Source organism: Palaemon carinicauda, chromosome 9 (assembly GCF_036898095.1).
Source record: "Palaemon carinicauda isolate YSFRI2023 chromosome 9, ASM3689809v2, whole genome shotgun sequence".
Taxonomy (NCBI): domain Eukaryota; kingdom Metazoa; phylum Arthropoda; class Malacostraca; order Decapoda; family Palaemonidae; genus Palaemon; species Palaemon carinicauda.
The window spans coordinates 124,595,686-124,608,185 of record NC_090733.1 but is presented as its reverse complement, the minus strand read 5'-3'; the positions used below and the strand labels follow the sequence as shown (position 1 = coordinate 124,608,185).

The following is a 12,500-nucleotide window of genomic DNA, read 5'->3' as shown; positions in this document are numbered from 1 at the left end:
TTCATGGGGTTATCAGAGTCAGCAGATTTTGCCTCTTGTGAAATGTGGGTTAAGATAAAGAAAGAGCAGTAAACAAGGATTTGAGGAGGTTTGAAGTCTTGCTTTGGTTGCAATTGACACATTGGGTTTCATGCACATGTCAGCCAACTCTTGAATAACAGTGCAGTTCTTTCATGGGGTTATCAGAGTCAGCAGATTTTGCCTCTTGTGAAATGTGGGTTAAGATAAAGAAAGAATAGTAAACAAGGTTTTGAGGAGGTTAAAAGCCTTGCTTTGATTGCAATTGACATATTGAGTTTCATGCACATGTCAGCCAGCTCTTAAATAACAGTGCAGTTCTTTCATGGGGTTATCAGAGTCAGCAGATTTTGCCTCTTGTGAAATGTGGGTTAAGATAAAGAAAGAGCAGTAAACAAGGTTTTGAGGAGGTTTGAAGTCTTGCTTTGGTTGCAATTGACACATTGGGTTTCATGCACATGTCAGCCAGCTCTTGAATAACAGTGCAGTTCTTTCATGGGGTTATCAGAGTCAGCAGATTTTGCCTCTTGTGACATGTGGGTTAAGATAAAGAAAGAGCAGTAAACAAGGTTTTGAGAAGGTTTGTAGTCTTGCTTTGGTTGCAATTGACACATTGAGTTTCATGCACATGTCAGCCAGCTCTTAAATAACAGTGCAGTTCTTTCATGGGGTTATCAGAGTCAGCAGATTTTGCCTCTTGTGAAATGTGGGTTAAGATAAAGAAAGAGCAGTAAACAAGGATTTGAGGAGGTTTGAAGTCTTGCTTTGGTTGCAATTGACACATTGAGTTTCATGCACATGTCAGCCAGCTCTTGAATAACAGTGCAGTTCTTTCATGGGGTTATCAGAGTCAGCAGATTTTGCCTCTTGTGAAATGTGGGTTAAGATAAAGAAAGAGCAGTAAACAAGGATTTGAGGAGGTTTGAAGTCTTGCTTTGGTTGCAATTGACACATTGAGTTTCATGCACATGTCAGCCAGCTCTTAAATAACAGTGCAGTTCTTTCATGGGGTTATTAGAGTCAGCAGATTTTGCCTCTTGTGAAATGTGGATTAAGATAAAGAAAGAGCAGTAAACAAGGATTTGAGGAGGTTTGAAGTCTTGCTTTGGTTGCAATTGACACATTGGGTTTCATGCACATGTCAGCCAGCTCTTGAATAACAGTGCAGTTCTTTCATGGGGTTATCAGAGTCAGCAGATTTTGCCTCTTGTGAAATGTGGGTTAAGATAAAGAAAGAGCAGTAAACAAGGATTTGAGGAGGTTTGAAGTCTTGCTTTGGTTGCAATTGACACATTGGGTTTCATGCACATGTCAGCCAGCTCTTGAATAACAGTGCAGTTCTTTCATGGGGTTATCAGAGTCAGCAGATTTTGCCTCTTGTGAAATGTGGGTTAAGATAAAGAAAGAGCAGTAAACAAGGTTTTGAGGAGGTTTGTAGTCTTGCTTTGGTTGCAATTGACACATTGAGTTTCATGCACATGTCAGCCAGCTCTTAAATAACAGTGCAGTTCTTTCATGGGGTTATCAGAGTCAGCAGATTTTGCCTCTTGTGAAATGTGGGTTAAGATAAAGAAAGAGCAGTAAACAAGGATTTGAGGAGGTTTGAAGTCTTGCTTTGGTTGCAATTGACACATTGAGTTTCATGCACATGTCAGCCAGCTCTTAAATAACAGTGCAGTTCTTTCATGGGGTTATCGTAGTCAGCAGATTTTGCCTCTTGTGAAATGTGGGTTAAGATAAAGAAAGAGTAGTAAACAAGGATTTGAGGAGGTTTGAAGTCTTGCTTTGGTTGCAATTGACACATTGAGTTTCATGCACATGTCAGCCAGCTCTTAAATAACAGTGCAGTTCTTTCATGGGGTTATTAGAGTCAGCAGATTTTGCCTCTTGTGAAATGTGGATTAAGATAAAGAAAGAATAGTAAACAAGGTTTTGAGGACGTTAAAAGCCTTGCTTTGGTTGCAATTGACACATTGAGTTTCATGCACATATCAGCCAGCTCTTAAATAACAGTGCAGTTCTTTCATGGGGTTATCAGAGTCAGCAGATTTTGCCTCTTGTGAAATGTGGATTAAGATAAAGAAAGAATAGTAAACAAGGTTTTGAGGAGGTTAAAAGCCTTGCTTTGGTTGCAATTGACACATTGAGTTTCATGCACATGTCAGCCAGCTCTTAAATAACAGTGCAGTTCTTTCATGGGGTTATTAGAGTCAGCAGATTTTGCCTCTTGTGAAATGTGGATTAAGATAAAGAAAGAATAGTAAACAAGGTTTTGAGGAGGTTAAAAGCCTTGCTTTGGTTGCAATTGACACATTGAGTTTCATGCACATATCAGCCAGCTCTTAAATAACAGTGCAGTTCTTTCATGGGGTTATCAGAGTCAGCAGATTTTGCCTCTTGTGAAATGTGGATTAAGATAAAGAAAGAATAGTAAACAAGGTTTTGAGGAGGTTAAAAGCCTTGCTTTGGTTGCAATTGACACATTGAGTTTCATGCACATGTCAGCCAGCTCTTAAATAACAGTGCAGTTCTTTCATGGGGTTATTAGAGTCAGCAGATTTTGCCTCTTGTGAAATGTGGATTAAGATAAAGAAAGAATAGTAAACAAGGTTTTGAGGAGGTTAAAAGCCTTGCTTTGGTTGCAATTGACACATTGAGTTTCATGCACATGTCAGCCAGCTCTTAAATAACAGTGCAGTTCTTTCATGGGGTTATCAGAGTCAGCAGATTTTGCCTCTTGTGAAATGTGGATTAAGATAAAGAAAGAATAGTAAACAAGGTTTTGAGGACGTTAAAAGCCTTGCTTTGGTTGCAATTGACACATTGAGTTTCATGCACATATCAGCCAGCTCTTAAATAACAGTGCAGTTCTTTCATGGGGTTATCAGAGTCAGCAGATTTTGCCTCTTGTGAAATGTGGATTAAGATAAAGAAAGAATAGTAAACAAGGTTTTGAGGAGGTTAAAAGCCTTGCTTTGGTTGCAATTGACACATTGAGTTTCATGCACATGTCAGCCAGCTCTTAAATAACAGTGCAGTTCTTTCATGGGGTTATTAGAGTCAGCAGATTTTGCCTCTTGTGAAATGTGGATTAAGATAAAGAAAGAATAGTAAACAAGGTTTTGAGGAGGTTAAAAGCCTTGCTTTGGTTGCAATTGACACATTGAGTTTCATGCACATGTCAGCCAGCTCTTAAATAACTGTGCAGTTCTTTCATGGGGTTATCAGAGTCAGCAGATTTTGCCTCTTGTGAAATGTGGATTAAGATAAAGAAAGAGTAGTAAACAAGGTTTTGAGGAGGTTGAAAGCCTTGCTTTGGTTGCAATTGACACATTGAGTTTCATGCACATGTCAGCCAGCTCTTAAATAACAGTGCAGTTCTTTCATGGGGTTATCAGAGTCAGCAGATTTTGCCTCTTGTGAAATGTGGATTAAGATAAAGAAAGAGTAGTAAACAAGGTTTTGAGGAGGTTTGAAGTCTTGCTTTGGTTGCAATTGACACATTGAGTTTCATGGACATCTCAGCCAGCTCTTAAATAACAGTGCAGTTCTTTCATGGGGTTATCAGAGTCAGCAGATTTTGCCTCTTGTGAAATGTGGATTAAGATAAAGAAAGAATAGTAAACAAGGATTTGAGGAGGTTTGAAGTCTTGCTTTGGTTGCAATTGACACATTGAGTTTCATGGACATCTCAGCCAGCTCTTAAATAACAGTGCAGTTCTTTCATGGGGTTATCAGAGTCAGCAGATTTTGCCTCTTGTGAAATGTGGATTAAGATAAAGAAAGAGTAGTAAACAAGGTTTTGAGGAGGTTTGAAGTCTTGCTTTGGTTGCAATTGACACATTGAGTTTCATGGACATCTCAGCCAGCTCTTAAATAACAGTGCAGTTCTTTCATGGGGTTATCAGAGTCAGCAGATTTTGCCTCTTGTGAAATGTGGATTAAGATAAAGAAAGAATAGTAAACAAGGTTTTGAGGAGGTTTGAAGTCTTGCTTTGGTTGCAATTGACACATTGAGTTTCATGGACATCTCAGCCAGCTCTTAAATAACAGTGCAGTTCTTTCATGGGGTTATCAGAGTCAGCAGATTTTGCCTCTTGTGAAATGTGGATTAAGATAAAGAAAGAATAGTAAACAAGGTTTTGAGGAGGTTTGAAGTCTTGCTTTGGTTGCAATTGACACATTGAGTTTCATGGACATCTCAGCCAGCTCTTAAATAACAGTGCAGTTCTTTCATGGGGTTATCAGAGTCAGCAGATTTTGCCTCTTGTGAAATGTGGATTAAGATAAAGAAAGAATAGTAAACAAGGATTTGAGGAGGTTTGAAGTCTTGCTTTGGTTGCAATTGACACATTGAGTTTCATGGACATCTCAGCCAGCTCTTAAATAACAGTGCAGTTCTTTCATGGGGTTATCAGAGTCAGCAGATTTTGCCTCTTGTGAAATGTGGATTAAGATAAAGAAAGAGTAGTAAACAAGGTTTTGAGGAGGTTTGAAGTCTTGCTTTGGTTGCAATTGACACATTGAGTTTCATGGACATCTCAGCCAGCTCTTAAATAACAGTGCAGTTCTTTCATGGGGTTATCAGAGTCAGCAGATTTTGCCTCTTGTGAAATGTGGATTAAGATAAAGAAAGAATAGTAAACAAGGTTTTGAGGAGGTTAAAAGCCTTGCTTTGGTTGCAATTGACACATTGAGTTTCATGCACATGTCAGCCAGCTCTTAAATAACAGTGCAGTTCTTTCATGGGGTTATCAGAGTCAGTAGATTTTGCCTCTTGTGAAATGTGGATTAAGATAAAGAAAGAATAGTAAACAAGGTTTTGAGGAGGTTAAAAGCCTTGCTTTGGTTGCAATTGACACATTGAGTTTCATGCACATGTCAGCCAGCTCTTGAATAACAGTGCAGTTCTTTCATGGGGTTATCAGAGTCAGCAGATTTTGCCTCTTGTGAAATGTGGGTTAAGATAAAGAAAGAGCAGTAAACAAGGTTTTGAGGAGGTTTGAAGTCTTGCTTTGGTTGCAATTGACACATTGAGTTTCATGCACATGTCAGCCAGCTCTTGAATAACAGTGCAGTTCTTTCATGGGGTTATCAGAGTCAGCAGATTTTGCCTCTTGTGAAATGTGGGTTAAGATAAAGAAAGAGCAGTAAACAAGGTTTTGAGGAGGTTTGAAGTCTTGCTTTGGTTGCAATTGACACATTGGGTTTCATGCACATGTCAGCCAGCTCTTGAATAACAGTGCAGTTCTTTCATGGGGTTATCAGAGTCAGCAGATTTTGCCTCTTGTGACATGTGGGTTAAGATAAAGAAAGAGCAGTAAACAAGGTTTTGAGGAGGTTTGTAGTCTTGCTTTGGTTGCAATTGACACATTGAGTTTCGTGCACATGTCAGCCAGCTCTTAAATAACAGTGTAGTTCTTTCATGGGGTTATCAGAGTCAGCAGATTTTGCCTCTTGTGAAATGTGGGTTAAGATAAAGAAAGAGCAGTAAACAAGGTTTTGAGGAGGTTTGAAGTCTTGCTCTGGTTGCAGTTGACACACTGAGTTTCATGCACATGTCAGCCAGCTCTTAAATAACAGTGTAGTTCTTTCATGGGGTTATCAGAGTCAGCAGATTTTGCCTCTTGTGAAATGTGGGTTAAGATAAAGAAAGAGCAGTAAACAAGGTTTTGAGGAGGTTTGAAGTCTTGCTCTGGTTGCAGTTGACACACTGAGTTCCATGCACATGTCAGCCAGCTCTTAAATAACAGTGCATTTCTTTCATGGGGTTATCAGAGTCAGCAGATTTTGCCTATAGTGAAATGTGGATTAAGATAAAGTAAGAGTAGTAAACAAGGATTTGAGGAGGTTTGAAGTCTTGCTTTGGTTGCAATTGACACATTGAGTTTCATGCACATGTCAGCCAGCTCTTAAATAACAGTGCATTTCTTTCATGGGGTTATCAGAGTCAGCAGATTTTGCCTATAGTGAAATGTGGATTAAGATAAAGTAAGAGTAGTAAACAAGGATTTGAGGAGGTTTGAAGTCTTGCTTTGGTTGCAATTGACACATTGAGTTTCATGCACATGTCAGCCAGCTCTTAAATAACAGTGCAGTTCTTTCATGTGGTTACGATAATATACCTTTTTTAGGAATTTTGAAAATATTTTTAGTCTTGTTCTGGAAACATTATGGTCATTTTTCTTTATTGTAATTGCTTGATAGTCATTCCATAATAAGAAGAGCCTGAGATGAAAATGAAGTATTTCAGTATATCATCCTGAAATTATGAAATAATATTGACTGATACATGGTTTTGCTCTTCAGGGTTTAACGAGCACAGCGGGCACCCCGCACAGTCTCCGTTCTCAGCCTCCAACGGAGTGTTTCCGAGGAAGAGTCCTCCAATCAGCACCCAGAATCCAAACCACATGACCAGTCACGTGACAACATTGCCATCGTCCATTGGCCGTCTGACTCTAGGACTGGCGAGTCATTATGCTCCATCTCCAATTCCTGAACATGAAGAAATACAATCACCCGTCAGTTCAGGTAAGTTTTTGACCGAGCTATTTTTCTGTTCATCTCTGGAGTCAAAGTGATTCTTCCGTCTTCAGTTTTAGCGATTTTATCAGGAGAAGATAAGACTCAGGGATAATTTGGTTTTGACCGAGATATTTTTCCGTTCACCTCTGGAGATAAAGAGATTCTTCCGTCTTCATTTGTCCGATTTTATCAATAGAAGATAAAGAATCTGAGATAATTAAGTTTGACTGAGCTATTTTTCTATTCACCTCTGGAGATAAAGAGATTCTTCCGTCTTCATTTGTCCGATTTTATCAATAGAAGATGAAGTCACTGAGATAATCAAGTTTTGACCGAGCTATTTTTCTGTTCATCTCTGGAGTCAAAGTGATTCTTCCGTCTTCAGTTTTTGCAATTTTATCACTAGAAGATAAGACTCAGGGATAATTAGGTTTTGACCGAGATATTTTTCCGTTCACCTCTGGAGATAAAGAGATTCTTCCGTCTTCATTTGTCCGATTTTATCAATAGAAGATGAAGTCACTGAGATAATCAAGTTTTGACCGAGCTATTTTTCTGTTCATCTCTGGAGTCAAAGTGATTCTTCCGTCTTCAGTTTTTTCGATTTTATCAGGAGAAGATAAGACTCAGGGATAATTAGGTTTTGACCGAGATATTTTTCCGTTCACCTCTGGAGATAAAGAGATTCTTCCGTCTTCATTTGTCCGACTTTATCAATAGAAAATAAAGAATCTGAGATAATTAAGTTTGAGCTATTTTTCTATTCACCTCTGGAGCCAAAGTGATTCTTCTGTCTTCATTTGTCCGACTTTATTAGTAGAAGATGAAGACTCTGAGATAATTAAGTTTGACTGAGCTATTTTTCTATTCACCTCTGGAGCCAAAGTGATTCTTCTGTCTTCATTTGTCCGACTTTATTAGTAGAAGATGAAGACTCTGAGATAATTAAGTTTTGACTGAACTATTTTTCTGTGCCCCATAAAGATTTGACCTGACCTCCACTTGGTCTTTCGTGATACATGACCTTTGACCTTAGTAGCTCATACCTTCGTAATAATGTGGATCATTATCATCAGTTAGTATAGCGACAGTTATTAGAAAATCTTCATTGATCTTACCTTTGTGATTAAAAAAAAACTTTCGCTGTTTTTCAAATCTGGGAAAATTATACCAAACGGGTATATTAAAACGAACTGAAATTAAAATTGCATTCTTAAGTACTCTAGAAATATCAACGAAACACGTATAGTCATCTTGTATAAAATTGTGATGAGGAACTCACTCTCTCTCTCTCTCTCTCTCTCTCTCTCTCTCTCTCTCTCTCTCTCTCTCTCTCTCTCTCTCTCTCTCTCATTTCTAATAACTATTTTGCGATTGTAATGAATTGTATTAAATTCATCATAATTCGAAGTGTTTGTGTAAGTGGATTTTTCTTACAGATAAGATAGTGTAAACGAATTAACCAATGTTATTATCCATCCTAAGCTAACGGGTGATTGCCAGACTGGGGATCGAGTCTCGCTCAAACTCGTTAGTTCCTTTAGCGGCTGCAACCTCACCATCCTAGTGAGCTGAGGTTTGGGGAGCCTGTAGGTCTACCTGCTAAATCATCAGCAGCCATTCACTGGCCCTCCCTGGTCTTACTTTGGATAGAGAGGGGGCTCGGGCGTTGATCCTATATATATATGATCAGACTTTAGGGCATTGTCTTGCTTGATAGGGCAATGTCACTGCCCCTTACCTCCGCCATTCATGACCGGCCTTTTAAACCTTTGATTGATAAAAGACAAGATTTTAAGTCAAAGGTACTTAGCCAGGCCATAAACTTTGCACCCACTTTTAATGCTTTACTCTTTAGAGAAATTTCAGAAACATTTCACCAACTCTTTAGAGAAATTTCAGAAACTTTTCACCAACTCTTTAGAGAAATTTCAGAAACTTTTCACCAACTCTTTGGAGAAATTTCAGAAACTTTTCACCAACTCTTTAGAGAAATTTCAGAAACTTTTCACCAATACTTTAGAGAAATTTCAGAAACTTTTCACCAACTCTTTAGAGAAATTTCAAAAACTTTTCACCAACTCTTTCAGAAACTTTTCACCAACTCTTTCAGAAACTTTTCACCAACTCTTTCAGAAACACTTTTCACCAACTCTTTCAGAAACTTTTCACCAACTCTTTAAGAGAAATTTCAGACACTTTTCACCAACTCTTTAGAGATATTTCAGAAACTTTTTACCAACTTTTTAGAGAAATTTCAGAAACTTTTCACCAACTCTAGAGAAATTTCAGAAACTTTTCACCAACTCTTTAGAGAAATTTCAGAAACATTTCATCAACTTTATAGAAATTTCAGAAACTTTTCACCAACTCTTTCAGAAACTTTTCACCAACTCTTTAGAGAAATTTCGGAAACTTTTCACCAACTCTTTTGAGATATTTCTGAAACGTTTCACCATCTCTTTATAGAAATTTCAGAAACTTTCCACCAACTCTTTAGAGAATTTTCACAAACTTTTCACCAACTCTTTAGAGAAATTTCAAAAACTTTTCACCAACTCTTTAGAGATATTTCGGAAACGTTTCACCAACTCTTTAGAGAAATTTCAGAAACTTTTCACCAACTCGTTAGAGAAATTTCAGAAACTTTTCACCAACTATTTAGAGATATTTTAGAAATGTTTCACCAACTCTTTATAGAGATTTCAAGAACTTTTCACCAACTCTTTAGTGAAATTTCAGAAACTTTTTACCAACTCTTAAGAGAAATTTCAGAAACTTTTCACCAACTCTTAAGAGAAATTTCAGAAACTTTTCACCAAATCTTTAGAGATATTTCGGAAACGTTTCACCAACTCATTAGAGAAATTTCAGAAACTTTTCACCAACTCGTTAGAGAAATTTCAGAAACTTTTCACCAACTCTTTAGAGAAATTTCAGAAACTTTTCACCAACTCGTTAGAGAAATTCCAGAAACTTTTCACCAACTCTTTAGAGAAATTTCAGAAACTTTTCACCAACTCTTTAGAGATATTTCGGAAACGTTTCACCAACTCTTTAGAGAAATTTCAGAAACTTTTCACCAACTCGTTAGAGAAATTTCAGATACTTTTCACCAACTCTTTAGAGAAATTTCAGAAACTTTTCACCAACTCATTAGAGAAATTTCAGAAACTTTTCACCAACTCTTTAGAGAAATTTCAGAAACTTTTCACCAACTCTTTCAGAAACTTTTCACCAACTCTTTCAGAAACTTTTCACCAACTCTTTCAGAAACTTTTCACCAACTCTTTCAGAAACTTTTCACCAACTCTTTAAGAGAAATTTCAGAAACTTTTCACCAACTCTTTAGAGATATTTCAGAAACTTTTTACCAACTTTTTAGAGAAATTTCAGAAACTTTTCACCAACTCTTAAGAGAAATTTCAGAAACTTTTCACCAAATCTTAAGAGAAATTTCAGAAACTTTTCACCAACTCATTAGAGAAATTTCAGAAACTTTTCACCAACTCTTTAGAGAAATTTCAGAAACTTTTCACCAACTCTTTAGAGATATTTCAGAAACTTTTCACCAACTCATTAGAGAAATTTCCGAAACTTTTCACCAACTCTTTAGAGATATTTCGGAAACGTTTCACCAACTCATTAGAGAAATTTCAGAAACTTTTCACCAACTCTTTAGAGATATTTCGGAAACGTTTCACCAACTCTTTAGAGAAATTTCAGAAACTTTTCACCAACTCGTTAGAGAAATTTCAGAAACTTTTCACCAACTCTTTAGAGAAATTTCAGAAACTTTTCACCAACTCGTTAGAGAAATTCCAGAAACTTTTCACCAACTCTTTAGAGAAATTTCAGAAACTTTTCACCAACTCTTTAGAGAAATTTCAGAAACTTTTCACCAACTCTTTAGAGAAATTTCAGAAACTTTTCACCAACTCTTTAGAGAAATTTCAGAAACTTTTCACCAACTCTTTAGAGATATTTCGGAAACGTTTCACCAACTCGTTAGAGAAATTTCAGAAACTTTTCATCAACTCTTTAGAGATATTTCAGAAACTTTTCACCAACTCTTTAGAGAAATTTCAGAAACTTTTCACCAACTCGTTAGAGATATTTCAGAAACTTTTCACCAACTCTTTAGAGAATTTTCAGAAACTTTTCACCAACACTTTAGAGAAATTTCAGAAACATTTCACCAACTCTCTAGAGCAATTTCAGAAACATTTCACCAACTTTCTAGAGAAATTTCAGAAACATTTCACCAACTCTTTAGAGAAATTTCAGAAACATTTCACCAACTCTTTAGAGAAATTTCAGAAACATTTCACCAACTCTCTAGAGCAATTTCAGAAACATTTCACCAACTCTTTAGAGAAATTTCACAAACTTTTCACCAACTCTTTCGAGAAATTCCAGAAACATTTCACCAACTCTCTAGAGCAATTTCAGAAACATTTCACCAACTCTCTAGAGCAATTTTAGAAACATTTCACCAACTCTTCAGAGAAATTTCAGAAACTTTTCACCAACTCTTTAGAGAAATTTCAGAAACATTTCACCAACTCTCTAGAGAAATATCAGAAACATTTCACCAACTCTTTAGAGAAATTGTTTTTCCGTGGGGGAAAAAAGGTGGAAATATCCACCGCATTATTCATTATTTTGGGATACTGTGATTTATCATCCGTATAATTAATATTAGCTCGAATGATAATTATGTAACTGATTAATTCCGCTTAGATGATTATTGCCATTACTGCCGTGTTATTAACTGGTGTCGACAACTGATATCGCTTAATTGGTTAATATTAGGCAGTTAGTTTAGTCTTTCGATTTTCGCTGTTAATAATTCCCAGAATTATTATTATTATTATTATTATTATTATTATTATTATTATTATTATTATTATTATTATTTGCCAAGCTACAACCCTTGTTTGAAAAGCAGGATGCTAAAAGCTCAGGAGCTCCAATGGGGAAAATAGCCCAGTGAGGAAAAGAAATAAGGAAATAAATTAACTTTTATTATTATTATTGTTATTATTTTTATTATTATTATTATGATTATTTGCCAAGCTACAACCCATTTTTGAAAAGCAGGATGCCATAAGCCCAAGAGCTTCAACAGGGAAAATAGCTCAGTGAGGAAAGGAAATAAGGAAATAAATTAAATTTTATTATTATTATTATTATTATTATTCGCCAAGCTACAACCCTTCTTTGAAAAGCAGGATGCTATAAGCTCAGGAGCTCCAATAGGGAAAATAGCCCAGTGAGGAAAGGAAATAAGGAAATAAATTAACTTTTATTATTATTATTATCATTATTATTATCATTTGCCAAGCTACAACCCATCTTTGAAAAGCAGGATGCTACAAGCCCAGGAGCTCCAACAGGGAAAATAGCTCATTGAGGAAAGGAAATAAGGAAATAAATTAAATTTTATTATTATTATTATTATTATTATTATTATTATTATTATTATTATTATTTGCCAAGCTACAACCCTAGATGGAAAACCAGGATGCTATAAGCCCAAGGACTCCAACAGGGAAAATAGCCCGGTGAGGAAAGGAAATAAGGAAATAAATAAACTACAAGAGAAGTAATGGACATTTGAAATAATTTAAAGAACAGTAATAACATTATAATAAAGGAAATAAATAAATAAACTAAAGTATAAATAATGAACATTTAAAATAATTTAAGAGCAATAATAACATTATAATAAATATAGCTCTTCTCCTCCACCGCTACTCACATTTGAAATTGCCGAACTCCTCTCTACCTCTATCTTTCCTTTATGGACAGAAGTTGTTCCAGGTGATTACTTATGCAGGTATTATTCATTGTCATACACTTTTCACTAATCGTTTATTTGCCTTTTATTACCTCATCGAGATTTGTCCTTCCATTTAATTGTATATATATATATATATATATATATATAT

At 36.2% G+C, this 12,500-nt stretch overlaps 1 protein-coding gene across 1 annotated transcript in view; it reads left to right on the top strand.

Moving 5' to 3' along the window:
• LOC137646619 (serine/threonine-protein kinase pakD-like) overlaps positions 1-12,500 on the top strand; it is a 524,775-nt gene that overhangs the window by 449,782 nt on the left and 62,493 nt on the right. Inside the window, exon 4 of the mRNA XM_068379726.1 lies at positions 6,328-6,552. Coding sequence (XP_068235827.1) covers positions 6,328-6,552 — 225 coding nt within the window. The remainder of the gene's footprint in view (positions 1-6,327; positions 6,553-12,500) is intronic.